This window comes from Myotis lucifugus, unplaced genomic scaffold, assembly GCF_000147115.1.
Source record: "Myotis lucifugus unplaced genomic scaffold, Myoluc2.0 scaffold_198, whole genome shotgun sequence".
In the NCBI taxonomy this organism is placed as follows: Eukaryota; Metazoa; Chordata; class Mammalia; order Chiroptera; family Vespertilionidae; genus Myotis; species Myotis lucifugus.
In genome coordinates this window covers 2287921-2314915 of record NW_005871246.1, presented here as the reverse complement: position 1 = coordinate 2314915, position 26995 = coordinate 2287921, and the positions used below count along the sequence as shown (strand labels likewise).

The 26995-nt window shown below is 45.3% G+C and overlaps 1 protein-coding gene across 1 annotated transcript in view; it reads left to right on the top strand.

Moving 5' to 3' along the window:
- ANKRD11 (ankyrin repeat domain 11) overlaps nucleotides 1-26995 on the top strand; it is a 137727-nt gene that overhangs the window by 75456 nt on the left and 35276 nt on the right. Inside the window, 2 exon segments of the mRNA XM_023761098.1 lie at nucleotides 9917-10061; nucleotides 21753-21891. Of these exon segments, the coding sequence (XP_023616866.1) occupies nucleotides 9975-10061; nucleotides 21753-21891 (226 nt within the window). The 5' untranslated portion in view covers nucleotides 9917-9974.

The following is a 26995-nucleotide window of genomic DNA, read 5'->3' as shown; positions in this document are numbered from 1 at the left end:
GCACAGGCCGGGCTGAGGGACCCCCCTTCCCCCCCGAGTGCACAAATTTTTGTGCACCGGGCCTCTAGTGTACATTATAATTATAGCTTTCAAATTATATTAAAGCATTATCTTAAAAAGTATAACAGAGAAATGTTAAATATTTAGTTCATTAAAAGCATTACATCTATATATATAAAAGCCTAAGTGACCGTTATGACTGAACAACTGGAATGACCAGTCGACCAGTTGCTATGATGTGCACCGACCACCAGGGGGCAGATGCTTAATGCAGGAGCTTCCCCCTGGTGGTCAGTGTGCTCTCACAGTCAACCTCCCGTGGCCCCTCCCCCCAGGCCCCGATCGGGAAGTGGGGCAGGCCAACCTCCTGAGGTCCCTCTGCCTGGCTGGCCAGCACCCCAATAGGCCTTGATCACCCGAGGGACGCAAGTTGTGCATGAATTTGTGCACTGGGCCTCTAGTATAAATATAAATATAAATACACTTACTGAAAGGTAACTATTTTACAAAAGAAATCACAAAAATTACTAGTGGCATTATTTTATAAATCTGCAAATCTCTTAATATCTAGCTTAAATAAGAGACAGTTGGACACTGCTGCCTGTATCTGCACTCCATCGTTTGCATTCTGCTGTTTTGTTTAAAGTGTATGAAAAAAATCCAGCTTCTCACAAACATGTAGTGGGATAGGGGAGATATTGGGAGCTTTGTCACATGATTATGGATTCTACTTTGACAGGAGTTGCAGCACAGGCTGTGAAAACCCTGTTGGTTCAGTGTTGGCACTGCAATCCCATTGGTGTGTTCTGTGCATGGATGGGTCTTTCCTGTGTGTAGTTTTATAATATCCCAAATTGGCCATTTGGAAAATTGGTTCACTGAATTATGCAGATCTTCCAAATGTTGACGTTATATTACACATTATTTACAAAATAACCTTTTTATATTACCACTGATCTCATTAAAATGTCTTTAAGCATTGAGCTGCTGTCAAGCTAATGGAAGTGGATACACGTTTTCTAAAATGCAGATTTTACTTGAAAGTTCAAATTTCATTATTGGCCACAACTACTATTAATTTTCCTTGAAGCGATAGGCTCAGTTTCTTCATTTTTGATGAAGTAACTTCCAGATACCCAGTTCTTAATAATAATAATTTGTCTGAAAGAGTCTTTCATGTAAAACTTGTGTTCCACTGCCAGTTTAGCTTGCCACTCACATATTTGCAGAAGCTTTTCTTCAGGTAAGTGTTATGCTTTGATATGCAGCAGAAGTGCTTCACACAATACTTCCATCTTGTCACTGAATATTGGAAGGACAAGAATTCAAGGTTTACAGTTTAATAAAATTTATAATTTTTTAAATCCTCACCCGGTGATATGTTTTATTTTTAATTTTTTTTATTGATATGAGAGAGAGGGAGGGAGAGAAGGAAGGAAGGAAGGAAGGAAGGAAGGAAGGAAGGAAGGAAGGAAGGAAGGAAGGAAGGAAGGAAGGAAGGAAGGAAGGGAGGAGGGAGGGAGGGAAGGAAGGAAGGAAGGAAGGGGAGAGAGAGAGAGAGAGAGAGAGAGAGAGAGAGAGAGAGAGAGAGAGAGAGAGAAAGAAGAGAAAAGAGAGAAGAGAGAAAGAGGAAGAGAGAAAGAAAGAAAGAAACAAACAAACAAACATCAGTTGCCTCCCGTATGTGCCCCGACCTGGGATCGAACTTGCAACCTAGATATGTGCTCTGATCAGGAATCAAACCTACAACCTTTTGATGTATAGGACGACATTCCAACCATCTGAACCACCCTGTCAGGGCTAAAATTTATAATTTCTGCTGCTCTATCGAGGAGAGTCTTAGGTAACGGTGGCTATTTTACGGTGATTATGTGACAGCAAGGAGCACAGGGACCGTGAGGAATTTGCCCTCTTCTGGAGCATGGCCATATGCACCTTGAGACAAGCAAGTAGTTCTAGGTATTATTATGAAAACAGTGTTGACCTCACAGGCACCCTGAAAGGGGTCCGATTATCTTCAAAGCCCACAGACAATACTGAGAACTGCTGCACTAGAGGGGGACCTAGGTAGGAAACACCTTAGGGCTGTGCTCTGTCCAGTCTGCCCACCCTTACAATGTGAAGACATCTGTAGACCAGGGCTGCAATCTGGGCATGACTGAGGTCCAATAAATTTAGTTCTAATTCATGCAATTTTCATGTGTCACAAAATATTAATCTTTTTTTACAATATATTTTTTTATTGATTTCAGAGAGGAAGGGAAAGGGAGAGATAGAAACATCAATGATGAGAGAATCATTGATCAGCTGCCTCCTGCACGCCCCCCACTGGGGATCAAGCCCGCAACCTGGGCATGTGCCCTTGACGGTAATTGAACCTGGGACCCTTGGGTTTGCAGGCCGAAGCTCTATCCACTGAACCAAACCAGCAAGGGCGTGAAATATTAACCTTGATTTTCTTGTCGACATCCCCCAATCCCTGAAGGATTTAAAATATAAACCCATTCTTAGGTCGAATGAAGACGGCTGGCTTTAACCTGAGGCTATAGTCTGCTGACCCCCCTCTGGAGGGGTACAGGCTACAGAGGAGGTTAACGTCACTTTTCTGCATGTTTTTTGAAGCTATCTTCAATTCTTACTCTCATCGACAGTATGGCTGAATTTGGTACTTCAGTGTGGAAATAATTTTCTCAGATCCAGGGCTCTGTTGTCATCTGGCATTCATAAAGTTGATGAGAATTCTAATGCAATCTGAATCTCACTCTCTCATGGAGGACCATGGCCCTGCCCCCACACTCATGTCCTGTGTGGGTGGGATTTCTAGAGGCCAGGCAAAGTTATGGCTCAGTTCATTTCTGCTGTGTGCCCTCAGATTCTTTCTGTTTAAAGAAGCATGCCCTTGGCTGTTGCTTTTTATTATTTCGTTGGTAATGTCTTTGCCTTTGTATGATGGTGGGTTTCTTATGTTTTATTATTTCATTTTATTTATTCACTTTTTAAAATTGATTTTAGCAAAGAGAGGAGGGAGGGAGGGAAAGAGAGAGAGAAGGAGGGAGATTTGTTGTTACACTTCTTATGCATTCATTGGTTGATTCTTATATGTGCCCTGACTGGGGATCATACTTGCAACCTTGGTGTATTGCAGTGGTTCTCAACCTTCTAGCCCTTTAAATACAGTTCCACATGTTGTGACCCAACCATAAAATTATTTTCGTTGCTACTTCATAACTGTAATGTTGCTACTGTTATGAATTGTAATGTAAATATCTGATATGCAGGGTGGTCTTAGGTGACCCCTGTGAAAGGGTCGTTCGACCGCCAAAGGCATCGCGACCCACAGGTTGAGAACCGCTGGTGTATTGGAACAACACTAACCAACTGAACTACCAACTAGGGCCTATCTTATTTTTAAACTAGAGGCCTGGTGCACAATTGGGGCCGAGGAGGGACTGCGGGAGGTCTCCAGGGCATGTATAGCCCGTTGCCCAGTCCCGACTGGCCGGACATCAGCAGCAAGCTAACCTACCGGTCAGAACATCTACCCCCTATGGTCAGTGCGCATTATAGCAACTGGTCTAGAGGCCCGATGCACGAAAACACTTAGCATATTAGGTTTTTATTATATACTAGAGGCCCGATGCACGAAAATTCGTGCAAGAGTAGGGCTTACCTCCTCCAGCCACCAGCAGGCACCCAGGACCTGGGCTGGCTTCCCTCTAGCACCAGCGTAGTCAGGAAGGATGACGTCCAGTCTAATGAGCATATTACCCTTTTATTGTTATAGATTAGAGCTCGTTGCACAGATTTGTACACCGGTGGGGTCCCTTGGCCTGGCCTACAGGGATCAGGCCGAAACCGGCTCTCTGACATCCCCCAAGGGGTCCCGGATTTCGAAAGGGCACAGGCTAGGCCAAGGGACCCCACCAGTGCACGATCAGGGCCGGGGAGGGTCCGCAGGAGGGCTCCAGGGAGTGGCGGGCCCGTCTTGCCCAGTCCCAATTGGCTGGATCCCAGCAGCAAGCTAACCTACCGGTCTGAGCGTCTGCCCCCTGGTGGTCAGTGCATGTCATCGTGAATGGTTGAAGGGTCTAATGAACGGTCGGACACTTAGCATATTAGGCTTTTATTATATAGAAGGCTTTTATTATATAGGAGGACCTTTTATTCTCTTTCCTTGAATTTTTCTACTCTCATGTCAAGATTGCTTCTAATCCTTTGTTTCTCTTTTGTAGCACCCTTCTTTTTTCTGTGTCTGTATCTCCTGCCAGGCAAGTAGGGTTCTTGATGTTCTCTGCATTCTCTGCACTCCTGCTGTGCATGCTTGTTCACACTAGTCTTCCTCTCTGGCTGCCTGTCCTCTTCCTGTGGTTGCAGCTCAGCTGGATACGGTGCCCTGGGGCCAGGTGGGTTCCTTGATCACTGGCGTGTGTGGCCTGTACAGGCGGCCAGGGCTGTTGACCCTGCATCCTGTTCCACTGTGCTCTCTGAGAACTTCACAGGTTCTGCCTTTTTTTCACCTGGATTCTTGCTCTGATCTATATGAGGCCAGTAAGAATGCCTTCTGATTCCCCTTGCTGTTAGCTTGACACTTAAGGCAGGATTGGGCTAAAATTCCTAGGATTTTTGCTAAGCTGAAGGTATTGCAGTAGTGCCTGTTGCCTTCCTGCATCAGGTTTTATCTTGGAGGAGTGTCTTTCACATCTGCTGTGTTTCTTGCCCACAACTTGAAGGGAAGGCAGTGTGATTATTTGGGATGGTCAACTTAGACAAAGGCCCATGAGTATGTTTATTGAAGTATGGGTGGGGGCTGGGTCTGCTGGCAGTTCTTAAACTTGAAGGCTGTTTAAAGCACCTTTGGGAAGGAACATACCTTGTCATCCTTGTCCAAAGGCCTCTTGTCATATTTGTCCTGTCGGTCCTTTGAACAATTGTCTCTCCAAGCCCATAGATGCAGGGTCCCACGGCAGGCGGGAAGGAGAATTTGCCAGGTGGATACCACATGGAGTTTTTGTTGGCTGTGGGCCACCTGCAATGTGCATAGATACAGGGCTGAATGGCCTCTTCCGCCTTGTGTGCCCATTGGTCAGGGGCCTGACTTTAGACAGTTGTTGCTTACCTCCAGGCTAAATGAATTTCTGTTTGGGCTCTGACACATAGCTGCCATGTAATTGGCAAATTCCAATGTGACTCGGGGAGTGTGGCGAAGTCTCTTTTTAGAAAACTTGTTCCACCTCAGACCCTCTTGAGTGCTTTCCTGAAAGGTCTTTGTGCCCCTTCCTGACAACCTGCGAATCTGGAACCACTGCCATTCAGTTTGGAGGTGCAGAAACACCCTGCATCCAGCAGCTTGTCCCTGCGCAGGAGCTGGTCAGAGGCCAAGGCAGGTCTCAGACCAGCTATGCTATCCTCGACCACCTTAGTACTGTGTTGTAAACATTTCCCAGATGCTCAGCGTCAAGTCTACATGTGTCCCAGTGTGTTGTGGAGTGTTTCGTTTTGATGTGGTTTAGAGTGTCCCTGGGTTTACAATAGACTTCTTTTGATACTGGAAGTGAGAGAATTCAGGCTGCATTTACCAGTATAGTGTGTCTGAGCAGGGAAAGGCAGGTCACCTCCAGAAAGAAGATAGCCTTCCATGGGTGAGGCTTGTTGGTCACCCACTTGGTTGTGGTCAGCTGTGAAGCAAGTTGATCAGAAAGCCCTAGGGCCTGAGTTCAGACAGCCTCGAAACTGTATAGAAGGGAGGATTGCCAGCCATGAAGACTGTCTCCACTGTGTCAACTGTTGGGTGGTCCCAGCCTCTTCCTGGGTTTAACAGTGACTGCCCAGCACTGAATGAGGAGGCCTGGGCTTCACAGCAGCGTTCTAGAGCCTGGCTCCTGACGTGGAGAGTCAGCTTCTCTAGGCGGCCTCACAGTGTTGACTAGTGGTCCCACTTCATCTATATCATTTTCTTGGCTGGCATGGCCACTTCCTGTAGCTGAGGGAGAGGCTGACCGGGAAGAAAGGCACAAGCTGGTGTGGAGCCCGAGGGACCAGCAGCAGAAGCCCCTGGCATAGTCAGGATGGTCAAGCAGATGGCCAGGATGACCAAGCATTTGAGCTTTCATTCTCATCTAGTATGTCATGAGAAAATAAAAAATTAGGTTTGGCCAGGGAGTCATGTGAGGTATGGGATGGATTGACTCGTGCATCCAGCTTTCCTACAAATTCATCTGGAATGTGTCGCTGGCAAATCTGAGCTCTGTCTCTTTGTCACTAACTGCCTTCGTGAACCCTGTTTCAGTGACTGCTCTGAAAGAGATGAGTCTAAATGTGCTGGGATTCAGCAGGCCCTGAGGAAATAGTTGTCATTGTCCTGACTTTCCTGAATATTGAGGTGTTTGTAACAAGCACCATTCCCAAACATGAGAATCCCCAGAGTGAGGTACCTAGGTGATCTCAGCCATCGTTATAAAGGTGGGCTTGAGAAATACATATTACAGAAAACAGTATTCGTGATGACATTCCTACCTCACCTGTGCTCTCCCTAGTCTTTGTGGGAGAGGTGTGGTGGAGCCTTGAGGACAGTTGCCTTTTCAGGAATGAGTGAAGCCCATGGGCCAGGACAGGACATAGCATGCTTGACCAGTTGCCAGCACGTAAGGTCCCTCAGGCTGTCCTGTTGAAGTGTGAACCTGCCCGCACTCTGTGATACATCACATGGCGTTAACTGGTTGGTTGTTCACAAAATGAAAATACTGGCAAGTGTCTCCTGGTAGCAAGGGACAAGCTGCATGTGGTAGAGCAGTGGTTCTCAACCTTCCTAATGCCATGACCCTTTAATACAGTTCCTCATGTTGTGGTGACCCCCAACCATAAAATTATTTTCACTGCTACTTCATAACTGTAATTTTGCTACTGTTATGAATCGTAATGTAAATATCTGATATGCAGGATGTATTTAGGCGACCCCTGTGAAAGGGTCGTTCGTCCCCCAAAGGGGTCGTGGCCCACAGGTTGAGAACCGCTGTGGCAGAGGATCATGTGCCCAAAAGTCTAAGTCAGAGGAATTGGACCCAAAGACTTGTACCTTGAGGTTTCAGTGTTTTAATTTTAATACTAACAGTGACAACTGTGATAGCTTTACACTAGTGGACTACTTCATGGTTACACAGTACTCAGAAATGATTGGTACACCTTTGAGGGCCACCACTTTGTGGGCTCAACCTGTACTTTGAGATGTCATCTCCGTCATTGGTTCTGGGCCATGGTGAGCAGAGCTCCTTCCCAGTGTAGCTGGGTGTCACCTCAGAACTCAGCCTAGCTGTAATGCCCATCTGTAAAAACACCTCACCTTCCAGTTTTTGAGGATACTTGGAACATGGAAGAAATCCTGAATGAGGAAGCTCAGAACTCATATCACCACTTTTTCTGGCCCTGCAGCTTCAGTGGTTGTTTTTAAAGATAATTAGGCTTTGGAGGTTGGGAGCAGTTGTTCTGGAAACATCCTATTCTCTTCGTGGTGTCTGGTAGCCATTGTACTGCCTTTCCCAGGGGAGGGAGGGGAATGGGAGAAGGAGGCAGACCTTCTCAAAGGTAGTTCAGGGGCCTGAAAACTCCACTTTGAATAGAGAGACCATCCAGCAGAGCCAGTTCAGGGACACTGATTGAAATCAGTTATTTGAAGAATGAAGTGACTTTCTGTGTGCTCTCCTGGTTGAGATGCTGTGAAATGGGCTATGAGATCTGGGTCCAGAAACTGTGGGGTCCATATTGTGGCCACATGTGGGCGGTTCTGGGTGTTTCCTGCACCTTCTCCACAGACTCACATGTGTTCACATCCAGGAGCTGGAGGGTTGAATATCCCATGATTACTTTGCTCAGTTTTTCCATCATCAGAGCAGGCAGTCAGGATTTTTAAAAAATTTAACTTCCAGATAATCTTTAAATTTCTACTGAAACATTGCTGATGAGTTCCCCAACAGTGGTGAGTTTCAACAGTTATCACTGAATTAGGCTCTAGGATGCCATTCCTCCAGGCTGAGATGTTCCGGTTCCATAGTGAAAAATTGGAGGAGAATTTAGAATTCATAGTTTCAAATAGATATAGAAAACATCATTTCTGGCCTCAGCCATCAGAGCACGTGGCTGGAAATACCCTGCTCATCTGCATTGTGTGCTGGGAAAGGAAGGCAATAAAATTGGTTAGCCGTGCCCCTCTCCCCAGAATAAATTCAGGTGTGTTCGTAAGTCAGGTAAACACCAAAGGGATACTTTTTGAAATTTATCAGTTAATATGGAAAAATAAGACAGGCTCTCTAGAAGGCATGGTGAAGGGCAGATTGCTCTTTAGCATACAGGGAGCAGGAAAAGTAGGGTACTGCCACTTACAGAATGCTTTTGAACATGTCTTTCAAAAGCTACACATCATACATAATAGAAGCTGTTTAATTCCAGGTGATTAATTATAAAAATTACTCATCCGAAATGGATAAGCACAAAGGTGTGTAACTGGGAAAAGGAGATGAAACAGTGCATTTAATTTGGTTTGTATAAAGGGTTTTCTACCTCTGACAATGAAAAAATGCATTAAAAGGAAGGCAGTGACTTTTAGAAAGATGGAATAGATATAACAACACTCTCCCCCCCCCCTCCCCCACTCCCCCCGGGTTCCTCTTGCTCTGTGCAGCTGAAAATCTGGGTGTGATGTATGGAACAAGCGTAAGAGGACTGGGAAATAGAGAGCCGACCTATATTGTAGGAACGTTCATGTCAAGCATGTCTAGTTAGGTTATGTGGCCACAGGTGGAGATGTGAAAGGAAGTTGATTCTTCACACAGGTCCCAGAGAGAGGTTACTGTGTGCCATGCAGAGCAACTGGGGAGAGCATTGGGGTGGTCAGGAGCAGAATACAGAAGTGAGAGAGGGGTCTAGGCCAGATCTTTGTTGGGGTTTCCGCAGGAAGGCAAAGGGCACTGTGTCAACAGTTTAGGATTGACTAATTTGAATAATTCCGCAGTGTATGCTGATCTGTATTGCCTAGTGGCTGGGTTGATTTACCTTAGGGGAAATAATTAGCCTGTGTGTAAGTAAGATAGGGGCTGATTGGTAGTTTTTGTGTGAAAGGCACATCTACTTCAGGAGCCCTTTGCTTGTCTCTAAGAAAGAGCTAGTCCTGGGAGGGGCAGTCTCTCCCAGACAGCAAACTTTTTAAGGTATCAATACATCAGAAAATAAAAGCATAATGAATACAACATGTTTTCTGGGATTTCCTGGAAAATGCAGGGGCCTGGGCCTCGGGCTCATGTGCAGGGTCTGGCTTAGTAGGTAGGACCCTGGACATTTTCTGGAAACTCCTTCAGAGGCGTCACATTACTGCCTTCTGAACATTTTATTCAGGAGAAGTTGGTGAACTTTCTGGAAAGAATAGTGATTCTCACCTAAACTGTCTGGGGGGCAGTGTGAGAATGGAGCTGCTTTTCTTGGGTGGTGAGTAGTGTTGAGGCCATGGTGGACAAGATCTGTAGACCTGAGGGGCAGGTACTGCACCTTTGGTGTGACCATGCCCGTGTGGGAGGGAGTGGCGGGTGGGATGGTACCTAACTCTGAAGAGCAGTGCCATAGCTGCTGGAACCCAGCATGCAGTCAGATTCAGGTATTGCCACTACTGACCAGAAGCGTGGCCATCACCTTTGCTGGTTGGTCCTTTCTACAGCTGAGAAATGCTTGCTTGCCCCACCATGTTGTCAATTATGTATCGTAGACATTTTTTCTGCTGGTGTTTACCACCTGGGTACATCCTAAGTGGTCTCTTCCTGGGTGCTGGTCAGAAGAGCTGGTTACGTTCTTTTGATTCAATCTGTCACATGAGTTTGAGATTGCCTGGGTTTTGTTTTTCACCAAATTTTAACCTTCTTCCTCTCTTTTGAAGCAGACGGTTGATGATGAAGCAATGGCCGTATAAATGAAGATCAAGTGAGGGGTGAAGAACGATGCCCAAGGGTGGGTGTTCTAAAACACCACAGCAAGAAGAATTTTCTCTCAGCAACGACATGGTGGAGAAACAAACAGGGAAAAAGGTAACACTTGGCCTAGCTCTTCTCTTCTCCTTCTCCTTGCCTCCTGCTCTTCCTCCTCCTGGTCTTTCTCTCACCCTTACCTTTCTTTCCTCTTTACCCTCTTCTCCTTTTCTCATCCTCACCCCGTCTGATCCTTGTCCTACTCTCCTCCTCACATTCACATATCCTCAGCACATTCACTGTGTCTAAACAGGGATAAGGGCTGAGAATGTCATCTTGCCTGTTCTGGTTGTCTGTCTCTGTGTTGTGTATTTTCTTGTTGGGCCTCCTCGGCAGCCAGCAGTGGAGGAGGTATTGTTGGGTGGGTGGGTGTGGAGAACATTGATCTTGCCAAAGAGGTCTTGCTTTCTTTTTAGGATGTTTATTGTTTGGGGTACCAAAGTAAGTCTTTAAATAATAGTTTTATGTTTGAGATAACCTTGATTTGGCCCCACATTTCTGTACTCTAGGACCACAGGATTCCTGTCATGGTTTCAATAAGACCAAATCTGATATTTTACCATATTTGAGTTATCCTGACTAATACCACTGCTGGATAATTTAAATTTCAATTTGGCTTGTTCTCAGTGTGAGTAGGAAAATGGGATGCAATTCTAAAATTCTTGTATCTTACTAATGTGCTGTTACCACTGGGCTCTGGGGTGCACACTTCCTTTCCTGCAGTGTGAGGCTGCCCAGTGAACATGGATTTGGAATCAGACAGAAAGAGGTTAAGCTCATGATTTCCATGTGTGTCTTTATGACTATGAACAAGTCAGTTACCTGCCCTGAGATTCAGTTTTCTTTTCTCTACAGTTGGAACAAAAGCATCTTGTGCAGTTGTGGTGAAGTGGGGTAACAGTGCTGGCTTGCCCATGGGTGATACCATCACCATTTTTTGATCCTGATGTTTCTTGGCTCCTTTCCCTCTCTCCCTGGATGCCCATGTGGCAGGCCATCCACACTAAATAGTCTGACTCTCAGCCCCTGACGTCAGTGCTCAAGGGTTACCTCTCGAAGTCCAGTTACCAGTCTTTCAAGCTACTTCTCCCTGCCCTCACATCAGCCCCGCTCTATCCTGACACTTGGGAATGAACAGAAGCTCTGGGGCTGCTGCTTGCCCACTCTCTGCTGGTGCTTCCTGCTGCAGCATTAGTTCATGCCAACGTATCTGATGACACCCTGGGTTTGGTAAAGGGTGAGGTTAGCATCTTTTCCACATGAGCAGATTAGTGGAACCATGTATTCATTTAGTTGAGGTTTAAAGTGTAGTTCAACCCGGCCAGTGTGGCTCAATGGTTGAGTGTTGACCTAGGAACCATGAGGTCACGGTTCGATTCCCAGTCAGGGCATATGCCTGGGTTGTGGGCTCTATCCCTGATGTGGGGCATGCAGGAGGCAGCTGATCGATGATTCTCTCTCATCATTGATGTTTCTATCTCTTGCTACCTTTCCCTTCCTCTATGAAATCAATAAAGATATATATTTTTTAAATAAAGTGAAGTAGTTCATGAGCATAGATGTGCTAACATGTTCATCAGACCAAGCAGGTCTCTAAGCCCCTGATGTCTGGGCAGTTGTGTCCATGCATTTTATACCACTTGCTCTGCTCCCAGTCCTTCGTGCTGTACACATGAACAGGTCGGAGCTGCGGTATGGAACTTTGGGCAGGCTGATGCTTGAGCTTGATCTGAGCATACGTGAGGATGTGCATGTATCTGTGAGGCCTGTGGACAGTCTGGGTTCACCTTGGAATGGACGAGTGCTACTGTGCCCATGAGGAGATGCAGCCAGTGGGGCAGTGTGCCCTGGGCAGCATAACTCCCATTCTGTGGCCAAGTGTCCCGATTGTTGGGATACTTGGACACTGAATAGGCCAAACCACCCTTGATAGTGTCATACATAGTTCCCAGGTTTCTGTATGGATTTTTCTTGCAAGAGGATTTCCTAGCTGTGGGCATAGGATGAGGAAGAGGCCCACCTACGACTTGCTCTTGGGCCAGAGGCCCATACAGCCCTGCCTACCTGCTTTCTCTGCCTCCAGACTGGGTCCTCAGGAGCTCCAAACTGCTATCCCCTCTGGCCCGGGTTTTCCACAATGTGGAATTGCGGCTGGGCCTGCCCAGAAGGGCTTCTTGCCCAAAGCCAAATTGGAAGAGTCAGCGCCTCCTTGGAGATGGCAGCTGCCTGCGCTCTTGTGGGTACCTGATCCAGGGCCTTTTGGCAGGCATCCTGCTAACCTTCTAACACGGGGCTTGTTCTGGGATGGTTTGCACTGTTTTTCTTCCTTGAGAACAGAGATGCATGTGAACTGAACTGACTCTGGTGTGGTTGATATGAGCATCGTGTACACATATGCCTCAGGACATGTGTGGATTTGCTTTGGTGTTTTTCTCAGTAAGGTAGCTTCGTACTTTAAAAAAAAAAAAAACCACCCAAGAGAAAGCCAAACATTTTCCTCATAGAGGCAGACAAATTCTAACACTGAAGATGCCGCATAATGGAGCCAGGCACTCTGTACTCTAGGAACTTACTCAGCCTAAATGGCAATTCAAAATAGAATTATTGGGAAGATGTACCTGGTGGCAGCTGTGACTTGAAAGTGCTCTACCCGAGGGCCCAAGAATCGTGGGATGGCAGAGCCCAGGGACACAGAACTGCCGGTTCTGCTGTTGACACATGGCTGAATTTGTTCTGTTCTCTTTTCTCTCATAAACTCTGTTTTCTTCAGATACTGATCCATGTTACCAAAAGCAACATATTTTTAGATTTTTGCAAAAGAATCGTGATATAAGTGATATATTTGTGAACAGTGGAAAAAGGGCCCACAACACTGGCAGGAGTCTGATGCTGCATTTGGTAGTTTCCTGGTGTCCTTTTGGTACAGGGTCTTCTGCATGGACTCTTTGGGCAACATAGTCAGCTGCATTGCAGACAGGCTCTTCCTTAGGGCCTCCTCAGGATCCCACCCAGGAAATGCTCTGTCTGCAGCAGACTCCAGAATATCAAAACATCCAAGCTGGAAGGAGCTGAGAAGGAACCAATAAGCCCCTCTGTGGATGAGGGTATTCTGTGCAGAGAAGCCAAGGGCTGCTGTGGTGTCTGAAGCCATCCAGCAAGAAATTAGGCCCTGACTCCCAGGCTGGGGCCTTCCCACATGAAACCTTTCCATCTCATGCTAGATCCTTCTCCCTTGTAACACACTGCTCAGAGAGGAGACTGCACAACAACTCAGGGTTACTCCAGGTTTATGTGGTAGTAAAGTTCATTTTCTTTTGTGCTAGATGAGTGGTTCTTAAAGTGTTTTCTCATACCAGCACTATCAGCATCACCTGGGAACCTTTTAGGAATGCACAAAAAATCAGAAAGGCTAAGGGTGGATGCCTGCCCTCTGTTTTAACAAGTCCTTCAAGGATGTGGTGAGTGCTCTGTCAGAACAGTGCATATACTGTGCATACCACAAGCTGTAGCATCCAGTATTCCCTTCACATTGTTCTTAGAGGAAACCCTAAAGTCTTGTCTGTAGAGGTTATACTCCGCCTCCCCGAAGGTCAGCCGGTCCACCTCTCCCTGAGGGATGGGGCCTAGCTCTAGAAGTGGCCTTGTCAGTGCTGTGAGTAGGAGTGCTGTAACCTGTGATCCGCCCCCTTTCATCCAAGAGGAGTAATTTCAGTAGTGACCTCAGTTTTTTGTTCTTGATTTTTTTAAGAGAGAGAGAGACAGACAGACAGACAGACACTAAGAAAGAAACATCAAATCGGTTGACTCCCATAGACGCCTAGACTGGGGGTCTAACCAGCAACCTTTTGGTGTACAGGACAATGCTCCAACCAACCGAGCACCCAGCCAGGGTTTGACCTCAGTTTTGAAGCTAGAAGGGGCATGGTTGAAGTGGCCTCGGCTTGTAACTGCTTCATACTGTGGTTTTATGGCAGTTCTTGGACATGGCCTGTCATAAGCAAGAGAGCATCCCCGAAAGGAGTCACTCACACACGTTTGTTTTTCCATATGCCAAGTTTATTAGGGGAGTCCTCCCCAGTAACCCAGTAGAGTTGCATTCAGGTTACACACAGAAAAGGGGGGCTTACACGATAGAAGCAAGCAAAGCAATCATTTGGTGCAAAGTCCTGGTCACTGGCCGAATCTCCAGGTGGAGACATGGGTGTTGGTCTCAAGCCAGGCCCCTATAGTGGTGGCACATATCTGGTGGAGTGGAATTCTGGCAGGGCTCTGGGTATGATCCTTGGTACAGCCAAGCTGGAGCATTGAATAGTTGGAGTTCTGAGTTCTTATAGCCCACAGTGGATGGAGTGCACTCATATCAGTGTCCAGATGGAGTCCTTATCAGATTTCAGACTTGTGATTTTTTGATGTTCTGGGCCATCCAAAGGATGTTCCTGTTATACCCCATTACCTCATTCTTGACATAGCACTTGATATAACTGTCATGGCTGACATTGACTTCATATTGGGTTGTCAAAAGTGTTCAGAAAGTCTGCTCAGCTCTTGCTCTATACAAGCCATAGTAAACAGAATCTGCAGGGCCACAGGTCTCCATGCTTGTTCCTTTGACACTGAGGAGCCCTGGGAGCACCTGGTTCCACAAATCCAAAAGAAATCGGTTGAAGAAAGAGTAGGATGTTATGTCCTTATAATGGAATCACAGAAAGTATGATGGTGGGTCCCGTTTTCTTGGATCCCAGACCCCTGAGAGTGTCAACTCTTTTCATGCTTCAGATAGACTTTCTGATGACAGCGGAATCTCCAGCAAAGTCAGGTTATTGTCACAGATGGATTCCTGCGATCTCTATCATCTGGAGTAGTGGTCGCCAACCGGTGGTCCGTGAGGTCCGAAAGGTTGGCGACCACTGACCTGGAGAGTCTTAGCTGTTGGGATTTCTGTTTGTCTATCTGTCTCTCTGTTTTGTGAGGGCAGAGAGAGAAATAGAGAAAAACCACAGACGATATGAGATGGGCCAAGGTCCTCTTCTGTGCCCAGACTGGTCCTGGAGTTGGGGAGTTATTTACAGGTTTCTGCTCACTTAGCCACAAGGGCTTCCCCAACTGCTGATTCAAATTGAGTAGCACCAGCCTACCCTGCACCCTTTCTGCTCTCTATACTAAATGATCCTTCTATGTAGCATTTGCTCCCCTTTGACACACCTGCATTTGCTTGTCATACGATCTCTCCCCATCATAATAAGTAAGCTCTTGGGAGGAGCCTTTTTGTGTTCTCACAATGCTTTATTACTAGGCATTACTGTGCAAATGCTGACACCCTCAGATGCTCAAATCAGATTTCACAAGTGAAGGCAGGTTAGGCCTTTGAGAAATAAGGGGCACAGTTTGGAAAAGAAGGAGTGAAGCTGTCTTTCCTTGCAGAGGACATGATCCATCTACGTAGAAAATCTTAAGAAACCTACACAAAAGATCCAAGAACTAAGAAGTGAGCTTGGCAAGGTTGCACAATACACAGCCAGTATGCAGAGTATATTTCTAAATGCTGTTAGTGAACAATCAGCTATTAAAATTTAAAAATACACTTATAGTAGTGTCAGAATATGGATTCTTTTTTAAAAAATGGTTTTTTTATTGATTTATTTAGAGAGGAGGGGAGAAGTATATAGAAAGAGAAATGTCAATGAGAGAGAAACATCTATTGGCTGCCTCTGGCAGGCTCCCTACTGGGGATCGAGTCTGCAACCTGGGCATGTGGCCAGACCGGGAATCAAACTGCAGCCGGGCAAAATATGGATTCTTAAGGAATAAATTTGGTGAAAGATGTGCAAGACTTGTACCCTGAAAGCTACAAAACATTGCTGAGAGAAATTAGGCAGACCTAAACAAATGGAGAATTATACCATACTCATTTGTCAGAAAAATCTCAATATTATTTACATACCATCCTCCCCAAATTGATCTATAGATTCAGCATATTAGCCACTCAAAATTCTTGTAAGCTTTTAGGTAGAAATTGATAAGCTGATTCCAAAGTTTATATGGAAATTCAAAGGACCTAGAATAACCAAAAGCACTTTGAAAAGAATAAAAATGTTGGAGGATATAACAGTCTGATTTCAGTCCTTCCTATAGAGCAATGATTTTCAATCCTTTCATCTCATGGCACACATAAAACTAATTACTAATCTGCGGCACACCAAAAAGTATTGTTTTTGCCAATTTGACCAAAAAAGAGGTATAATTTTCAATCATTCATAGATGGCTATCGTGTTGACTATTACCACTTTTTTTCATCCTTACCCGAGGATATGTGTGTGTGTTTGTTTTTTTAATTATTGATTTGAGAGAGTGAGAGACATCGATCTGTTGCCTCTTGTATGTGCCCCAACTGGGGATCGAAATCTACAACCTCGCTATATGCCCTAACCATGAATTGAACTTGCAACCTTTTGGTATATAGGACGATGCTCCAACCAACTGAGCCACCTGACCAGGGCAGTTATTTTTTCATTTGATAGTTGTGAGAAATGCTGACCTGTCTGAATTCAAATAATGGACTTGGAGACATGAAGTATGGCAAAAATAAGACTTTTAATACAGTCTTGCAAGAGCGGGTGTCTGATTGAACAGGCACACACAGAGCAGTGATCACAGGGTATTTATCCCTAGGGTGTGCGAGTTCTTCCTCCTGTTCCTCATTGGCTGAGTACTATGGGGTTAATAGTTTTCCTCATAGGTCACCTGGGTCTTATGTCTCCTATTGGATTATTTTAAAAAGTGGGCTGAGGCCTTTTGTAGTTGTCTCCACCTCCCGTTGTCTAGGTGGATCTTCCTGGAAAATGTGCTATTGGTCATGTACACAGTTTTTTGTTCTTATAACCTCTCCTCCCCTCCCTATATTCTGTTTGCCCTGGGAAAATTCAGTAACTGTTTCCATTAAAAGTTGACTCTGCTGAAGATGGATCACCGAGGCCTATTTCCTATAATAATAAGGGAAAAGAAGTCAGTGCCCCTGACTGAATAGTTAGATATTGCATATTTTAAAAACTCTTACGCACACTGATTGAAAATCACTGCTGTAGAGTTATAATAATAAGATAGTGTGGTATTAGCCTAGGACAGGCATATCAATGAGGGGAACATAGAGACCCACACACACGAATGGTCAATTCTTTTCAGCAAAGATATTGAGGCAACTCAGTTGGGAAAGGGTAGTCTTTTCAACAAATGGAGGTGGAACAATTGGATTGATATATTTATGCTGTTTTTAGTGGCTAATATAATTTTGTTCCTATTGGATTCTTTTGCTGTTGGCCATTTATAGATTAGTTAACCATAGTTAAGGTAGTTCCAGGGTGAATGTACCAAGTGGACCATGACTATCCTCCAAACAGTACTACACTTTTCTTTTCTCCTTTGTGTGGAAAGCATGGTGTGGTGGGGAATTACAAGCCAGCCTGCCTTTCTTTGTACATGATGTGCGTGGAGTCCCCCCTCTCACCACCGCCCCCCTCAAATTTATTGTGAAGGATACTATGAGAAGGGCCAACCAGGTCACCATCTGGTTGTCCTATTCAGCTGTTACCACCCTGGCGGTTTTTATGGCATATCAAAGTCTGACACGGAAGTGGCTGATTAGGATGAATTTAATGTTTTAGGTATTCTTTTACCATTTGCGAAATGAAAACATGTTGTAATGTGTACAGTTGGTTCCTATTGTGATTCCTATTTTACTAGTGAGGAAAGCTCCACTCTGCCCCAGCCTAGCTGCTCAGCAAGGTTCTGAACTCAGGTCTTTCCAGAGAGCTGTGTTCCTGCTGTACGGCTCAGGGCTGAGCCCCTACCGCACTCCAGGTGCAGTGCAGGTGTTTGCTTTTCCCTGTACAGCTAGTATGGTGAGGAGCTGCGATTTTAAAACTTTTGTAACTTTTTTAGTGACATATCAGTGCATATCATATATTACAGTTCATTTTTAAAACCTGGCATAGCCTCCATCCAGATCAACACACACCAGCATTGTCAGTCTCCTGGGAGCCTTTCTGTGCAATCTGTAGCACTTCTGACCAAAGTGACCTCTGTTCTGACATCTATCACTGTAGATAAGTTTTTGCTGTTGGGATTTACATGAGAACACTTGTTCAACGTTACATCTGATTTACAGGCTTTTTCTTAGCAGCAGTTCTCTTCCTTTGTCGCTGTGTAGTATTCCATTGTATGAATGTTCAGCAACTTATTTATCCATTTCTCCTGTAAACATTTGCATTCTTTTTAGTTTGGAATATAGCAGAGTAATGACATAAACACATGTACATTGTTTTTCCCCCCAGTGGTTTAATAATTTGTCAAAATTATTGTATCAGTTCTGCAGTCTCGAAAGCTGTGAGAGTTCAGATTAACTCACATTTTTGCTAACACTTGGTGTCCGTTTAAATTTAGTCATGCTGGTGGGTATGTAGGAGTATCCTGTGGTTTTATTTGTATTTTTCTGTTGTTTCTCCAGTCATGAAGATGTCCTCCTGTACTATCTTCTAAAAGCTTTCAGTCTGAGGTTCATCTGGAATTAATTATTGTTTTGTGGTACAAGTTAAGGGTCAAGGTTTATTTTCTTCCCGATGGATGTTCACATGGTCATTGTCACTTACTAAAAAGACCTCCTCTCCCCCCATGTGTTGCAGCATAGGCTTTGTCACCAGCTAGGTGGGGTTCCAATTTGTGCTCTTTGTTCCAAACCTTTGGTCCTTGGTCCAGGACCACCTGTTGTGATGACCGTAATTTTATAGTCTTGATCTCTGGTAGTTTAGTTGGCTGAACTTTGGTGTTTTTCAGAGTTTTCTTTACTATTTTTGACCTTTTGCTTTTCTATGTGCATTTGGAATAAGCTGATTTCCAAAAAAAATGCCTACTGGGGTTTTAACTGTATTGCTTTAAATATAAAGATTAATGGGGAGAATTGCCAGGTTAACAATGTGAGTTCTCTTATCATAAACATATTCCTCCATTTTTATGTCTTTTTTTTCTCTCTCAGTAATGTTTTCTAACTGTTTATATAGGGGGCTTGAACATCTTTTGTTAGATTCATTTCTTTGTATTTGATGTCTTTTGATATTTTGATATCATTTCCTAATTGTTTGTAGGAAATAAAAATAAATTCCAATATCTAACAACTTCTTTAATTTATATACTAATTTTCTATTTAATTATATATTCCTTTGGATTTTTCAGGTATACAGTCAATCATTTTAAGATTAATACTTTGTTATCCTTTGGGGTGGGGGGTGGGGGAAAGGAATTGAGCCAAATCTAGTTCCAGAGGGGATTTTATTTTTGTGGCCTAGAAGTGCATGATGTGATTACTCATGCATCAGTATTGTTTTCCTAGAGGTGTCATGGAAGTTATCTATGTTGTTGCATGTAACCATGTGTTTTTTTTTATTGAAGAATATTCCATTTATGACTACACTAGAATAAATGTATCCATTTGCCTTTTAAGGGGCAGTTGTGTTGTTTCATTATTTTACTATCGTGAATAAACTGCTATGAACATCAACGTGCCATTTGTGTACATGTGCACTAATTTCATTAACTTTATGAGAAACTCTCCAAGTGGCTTTACCATATGAGTCCCATCAGCAACAACTCAAGTTCTAGTTTTTCTGCCACACCCTTGTCAACATTTGATACTGTTAGTCTTTTTTATTTTAGCCATTCTAGTGGGATTATTTAGATCTTGTGGTTTTAATTTGCATTTTCCTAATGCAGAGAACACCTTTCCAAATGTTAATTGGCTATATGGATATTTTCTTTTACAAAGTACATATTCATGTCTTTTGCTCATTTAAAAAAAAAGGTTTGCTTCTCAATAGATGAGGTGATTATAGGTAACCTTGCCTAGATACATCCCCCCTCACCCAATCTTCTGCACTTGAGCAGAAGGTTCCTGGACCCCCTTTGTCAGGTAGAGGACTGTCCCTTCTTATGTGCTGAGATGTGCTGAGACTTAGCGTCAGAATTAATGTAGACTTTTATCTGCAGCTATTGAAATGATCATGTGATTTTATTTTCTTCAGGTGGTGAATTACGTTGATCTTTTTATTTCTTGCATTCCTGAATACTTTATTATTTGTAATATATCTATAGATCAGATTCACCAACTGGGCCAGGAGTTTTCTTGGTAGGCAGGTGTTTATTACAGTTTGGGGTTTTTGTTAATGGGTTCCATTCTTCCAGTTCTGTGGTGGCAGGTACAGGTAGTGACAGGTGTGGCTGTATCCTGACATCTCAGGTACACCGTAGGGTGAGATGGCATGTCTAGCATCTGTTAGGCTCTATCTTCCAGGGGTCCTTCCTCATCCCAGCAGTATTGCCCATAGCTCAGGCTCTGCCTGGTGGCCTCTCTTTGTACTCCAGATGCCCTCAGAGCTGGCAGCATGTTCTGGCAGAGATCTCCCTGGTCACTTGAGATGTCTCTCATCTGCTAAGGTTGGTGGATGCTGTGGCTGAATGATCAAGCTGGAGGATCATTTGGGCCACAGGAGGAGGGAATTCAGTTATGTTTGGTGCAGGAGGTAGCGTCTCCTGGGAATACCCCCACCTCTTAAGGTGCTATCCACTGAGGGGTTGGATTCAGGGTGTCCACCTGCTGCAGATAGCAAAGCAGGGGCTCCTCTTGCCACAAGGTGCCCATTTCATTCACACACACACACACACACACACACACACACACACACACTGCTTTTTGGGATCAGACCACCCTATGCTCATGTACAGCACTGCATGGTGAGCAGCTGAATTTACATGCCCGACGAGCACTGAGATCTCCATTTATCATCTTGAGGTGGGCACTGTCTTCCATTCTACAGATGATGACATCAAGGCAGACACAGTGCTAGACTTGCACAAGGTTGGCCAGCTTGTCAGGGTGGGCTGGAATTTGGGCTTGCTAGTACTCACCCTGCAGGACAAACCAGCCCTGAGACTAGTGCAAGGAAGAGGGTGATGAGGACAGACGTGTCCTGCCCACTCTCCTGCTAGCTCTTGCTTTGGAGTGGGTCATCTGCACTCAGGTTTACAGATGTGGGCTCTGCTCTGAGATTGATACTTGCTCTGCAGGATTTGTCCTGAAGACAGCTTCACGGTGTCACAGGCCTGTAGTGGTGCCAAAGACAGCATGAGCACTGGGGGTCATGTGAGGCCATCTGGAACTATGCAGAGGATGTCAGACAGGGAAGGAGGAGAACCCAGGCCATTCACAGGAAGGGAGGAGTGCAGTCTCTTGGGGGATGGACACACTCCTGTATGGTGGGAGGCCCAGGCAGGTTGAAAATCAAGACAGCACCTGTCCACACACCTTTTTAAGGCTCTTGCATCTGGATCTTTTCCCTGGGAAAATGGGTTCGGGGCAACTGTGTCTCTGTATGCTCTGCTTTCTTCATACTCATGATAATACTTGTTAGCCCCAATTTCTCAAGACTCCTCTGGTTCAGGACAAGAAATGGGGCCATGTTTGATAATGGACAGGGCTCAACGGCAGCTCTGGTCTGTGAGGGGCCTAATGGGTGAGCTTGGCTGTCTGCCCTATAGAGGAAGACTGAGGAAGCCAATAGGCACACCTAATTCTGGCGGGCAGGAAGGGCTGTTAATTGCCCAAATAAGAGATTTGCTTTAACTGGCACATAAATGAGACCATAGTGGATGTGAAGATTTGAGACTAATTTGTAAATGATATCTGAAAGTGTCACTTTCTTTTTCTAGGATAAAGATAAAGTTTCTCTAACCAAGACCCCAAAGCTGGACCGCAGTGATGGAGGGAAGGAGGTGAGAGAGAGAGCAACCAAACGGAAGCTGCCCTTCACTGTGGGGGCCAATGGAGAGCAGAAGGACTCAGACACAGGTACCAGGAGCCCAGCGCCGCCTCTGTCCCTCCTGTTGTCTCCTGTCCCCTGGCTCCTTCCTGACCGCCTACAGGTCATCCTCACTTGAACCTTTCCCATATCATATCTGCCAACTCTTCTCCCATCCTCAGGGGTCTGCTGACAACAGGCTCCACCTGGGAGGTGGCCCCAAACCCATTCTAGGAGTCCTACTGCAGTCCTGGGGGGTGACCCAGAGCAAGGCCTCACAGCTTCTTCTCTTTATCTGATGTTCCAGGGGGTACTTGGGGATGATAAAAAGATTAGCACACAGAGAATTCACATAAGTGTGCATAGCAGAAATGCTTTCTGGACCCCAGCATGCCCAGGGAGCCTCCAAGTGTATATCCAGCCATGAGGCTTTCAGGCATTCCGTGCTCTTTTTAATCTCCTGAACGGGGATTAAACATGTTTTCCATGTTGGAGGATAAACATGTTTTCCATGAAGGCTACAAAAACATAAATTAAACCCAGTTATTTGAAATAAAATCCAAAGGGACCACTGAAAACAGGATCCAGCGAGTGCAGGTCAATGAGTATAGGTGTACATGTGTCTGTGTGTGAATGTGTAAACGTGTGTGAGCATGTGTGCACATGTGCGTGGGAGTGTATACGTGTGTGTGTGAGCATGTGCGTGCATGTCTCTGTGCCTTTGAATGTGTACATGTCAGGAGTTAATAATACTTGTTGTGTACACTTTTAAGTTGGTTCCATCTAGAGCTGCTCACTGGGACACGTGCTGTGTCCAGGCAATAACCTGCCCTCTCTCCTGCTGGCCCACACTCTCTTCCTCTTGATCCTAGTGCCCAGGGGCCTTCCCAGCCTACTAGCCATCTGACTGCTCTGCAAACTTGTAGGCCAGTTGCATGCCAGGGGTGAGAAAGGTCACAGAGCATGCAGAAGGCCACAGAGTCTGGTTGAACCCACAGAGCTGTGAGGTGGGCCCAGGCCTTCCCACAATGCAACCATAGGACAAGGAACAGAAGCCCTGCAAAGATGGGGCATGGGTTGGGGCTTCCTGCATGTGAGGATATGTGTCAGGTACTGAAACAAGGTAAATGTAAGAAAATTGGGAGAAATGGCAGAGGGAGCAGCCTGGAAAAATAATCTGTGTCACAGCTTTTATTCATGAGGTCACAGGTCCTTCACTCACACCTTCCTGTGCAGGTGCTCCTAAAAGAAGCAGGTTCACGGTAGCTGTACAGATACTATGGTTAGTTAAAAGCCAGTGAAATGGGTATGATTTTGCTGCCTGGGATATGAGGAAGGTGGTATGGACCAAACCCTTGTTTTTTGTCACTGAGTAGGCACATTGGGAATGGGAAGGGGTGAGTTTGCAAGGGGAGGGGCCATGGAGAAGATGTGGGTATGTATGTGGACATGGGCTCCCACCAGAATGGAGGGGTGCTCACAGGGATTCTCTGACTCAGGCTTTAGGTCCAGAGAAGATCGGGCCAGGCCTGGATATCCTCTCCTGTTATTAATGCCCATGCCAGTTCTAGTTGTGGAGGGTGTGCTGTTGCTGTTGGTTATTGGCTGCCTGGATGTGGGGGTCTAAAAGACTCCAGAAGGGGTTCTGGGGTGGTCCTGTGTGTTCTTGAAGCCTTGCTTTCAGAGTCAAGGAGATAGTGCTGAGCTCCCATCTCCTGAGAGAATGTGCTACCTGAGCAGAGGTTGGTGCATCTGCATTTCTGTGGAGCAAGCATGCCTAGGGGTGGATGATCTTGGCTGCCCACCCTATCTGGTTGGTAGGATTTCTTTACAAGGACTGTTTCATGTCTTTAAAATTTTTTTAATTGAATTTATTGAGGTGACATTGGTTAATAAATTATATAGGTTTTAAGGGCCCATTTTATCTTGATGGTGGCTTTTTAGGTTTGTGTGTTCCAGCAGGCCTCACAGATTTGTCTGTTGATGGTTAGCATCTTCTCAGCAGGAGGTGTGCATGCTAGTTCTCTGAGGTGTCCAGAAGGTTCTTGGGGCACCCCAGGAGTGCTTATGTTTACTATCTGTGAGTCAGGATGTAGAGAAAAATCACTGTGAAGTAGGAAAAAAGTGAAGACCATTTTGAAAATAGAATTTTCCAAGCAAGGACTATGTTGCAAAAATATAAGTTAAATATAGTACTTGCCCTTCTATGTTTATTTTCCTTTTGGGGGCCAATTTTAATAACTTTCTTACAAATCTGCTCTGTTAATATGACAAAATTAGATTTTCCAGTGAGATGATTCTGGTTCACGGGTATGTCAGGTATCACTTGTATTAGGAGCCTCTAAACTAGCTGATCTTTGTGCACCATGTACACCAGTGGGAGGCCCTCTGCCTGGCCCTACTAGGTCTGTAGGCCATGATTAGTTAGTTACCTGTTAACCTGTCTTCTTCCTACTTGTACTTCCTGGTCAGCAGGAAATCTGAGCTGGATTAACTTCGTACTAACTGTAGGAGCATTTCTTGTTCAGAAATATGGGTGAAGATGGATGAGGCCATTTCTCTGAGAGACACACACCTGCTCACTGCAGGGCTGTACCTCCAGCTGTCAGGAAGGGGGAGAAGCCACACAGGGGAGAATTATTAATTCCGATGAGTGACTAAGATAGATGCTGGTCCCTTTGGTCTGAGGCTAGGGTCCTCAAGAGCAACCGATCTGGAGACTGCCCTGCATCCTGGTTCTGCATGTTCCTCTAGCGCCCTCTGCTGGGAAGATGTGGTCCGGCTTGCTCTATAAGGTGTACATGGCAGAAGGCTCCAGAAGTTGAGGCTCTGAGTGGCAAATATTGAGTTTCCTTGGCTGTGCCCTGACTGGACAGAGGCTGTTGAGCCTCCTCCAGAGACCACCGAGCTGCCTAAGAGCCTTCTGTTTCATAGACCCTCAGGAATTGCTGCACATGACCCAGTCCATAGCAGGCTGGTCTCTGCAACAATTAGTCAAGGTTGGGGGCGGCTTGCCAAGAACAACACCTGTCTGCGGTGAAAGCTGGAAATACCCTACACATCCATGCCTAATCAAAGCAAATTCATCCTGACGTGGTTTGTCATGGTCGCACCCTGAACATTTCATGTCCAGGTGAATATGAGTGTGTGTCAGGAACTACTTCAATATCCTTCCAGAAACTCTGGCCAGAGCGTGCCCCAGAGCCAGGGCTGGGCACAGGCTGCACATGCTGTGTCCTGGCCCTTCCAGCCTAGGACCGAAGCAGGTCTGGCTATCTGTGTAGGAAAAGCAAGTAGGCCAGCCTTTCATTAGCAGGTCGTCTGAGGAGGCTCAGCCTGCCCAAGCACCTGCTGCTGACTCATTGCTAGGTTTGTTATAAAGCATCTTACCACTTACAGTGTTCATGATGAAATTATTATACTATTTTATTAACTTTTTATATGGTTAAATTTTCCCACAACTTGAAAAAAAATCTATAAGTAAATATTGTTTAGGTTGGTTTAGATGATTACCTACTCTCTCCAGGCTTCCTTCATAAGCTTTTGATTCTTTACAGTTTTCCATCCCTTAGTCTGAACATTAGTGTGCTGCTTCCCAACTGGAACCACACACAGATGGGCCCTGCTTGTCCCCTGAGGTCCCCTTGATGCTTCTCTGCCAGAAGCATCAAGAGCTTGGCTGCTGCCTATTCTCAATACCTGAATGTGTCTTTGGAATGAGAAAAATTTAAGATTTTCTTATTTTATTTTTACCCTGTAAGACTTGTCTCTGATATCTAGGGTATTTATTCAGAAGTGCTAAAATGTGAGCTCATTCATTCGAGTGTTTGAGGACACTTACTTATTTACCAAAATCATGATCACCCTAGTTCTGTAAGATGGGAAAGTACTGGCTGCTGTGACTGCTTGGGGGGCTGTCCTCTGTTTGTGAAAGGAAGACATTTCTCTCTTCTGTTGGCATCTGCAGAACTTCTTAGAACCCAACACCATGATGAAGAAGGGGCTTCTGCTCACTCACTGAGTGCTGAACTGTGGCAGAGGGAGAGCAATGTGGCACCGTGGGAAACTGACACCACTGTGGAACCTCTGGCTATAAAGGGCACATGCCAACCACAGTATGACCCTGGGAACTCTCAGGACTTGGCTGATGCATTATGACAAGACTCCCAAAGGTAGAAGGACTGGGGTAGGATGCCGTAGCCACATGCAGCCGGAAGGCCTGATCAGTCTGCACTACACTGGGCACCTGATCACCTTGCATCTCAAAGTGGAGTCAAGAAGAAGGGCAAGGTTGGGCCCATTGCTCTGTGGCTCTCTTCTTGCACTACATGACTAAACTTAGGTTCTGCCCATTCCTGACTTGCCACTACCATGGAATAAAGATGAATGCTGTTACGCAGCAAAGAGATGGGATGTGGATGTTGGTGAGCAACCAGTGGGGCTACAGGGCAAAAGGTGAGGGAGCCCAGCACCTGCCCCTCCCATGATGGTCCAAGTTCAAGGGTGAGAGCCCAGTTTATCTGAGGAACCACATTTGGTCACTCATAAAGAAGCACATCCAAGTAAAATATTTTCAAATAATTAAGAATTCTTCTGGTCAAGCTATTACCCAAACATGTTTCCTCTCTAAACTTGAACAGCTTCATATACAAAGGGGGGTTTGGAATAAAGGAAGATTCTTTGTACTTAAAATTCTCTATTTCCCGCAGTTGCAGAAAAGGTGTGATCCTACAGGGTATCACAGCCTCCCTTAGGACCCTTTACAGATGCACTCTAGGAGGTAGCCAGGCCCATTCTATAAACATAGCATAGATGAGTCAGAGCCTTGCGACCACTCCAGCTTCCGTGATTTGCTGGGAAGATTTCCAGGACCCCTTATGTAGTCCTACTCATGACCATAACTGATCACAGTGACAGGCCACAAAGCAAAGTCAGCTTGTAGTCCTCCCTGCAGAGTCACAGGACTACTTCTCTGGATTTTGAGGACACTCGGGAGTATAGTTGACCAGGGAAGGCCATAGAGGAGAGGGCACAGGAGCCTGTCTGGGATGTATACTGGTGAGACACTGTGGGACTTCGAATGTATTTCTTAAATTCCCTGTGCAGCGTTGGTGTTTTCATCTGTAAAGCTCTAAATTGTGAGGAGTTTGTGAT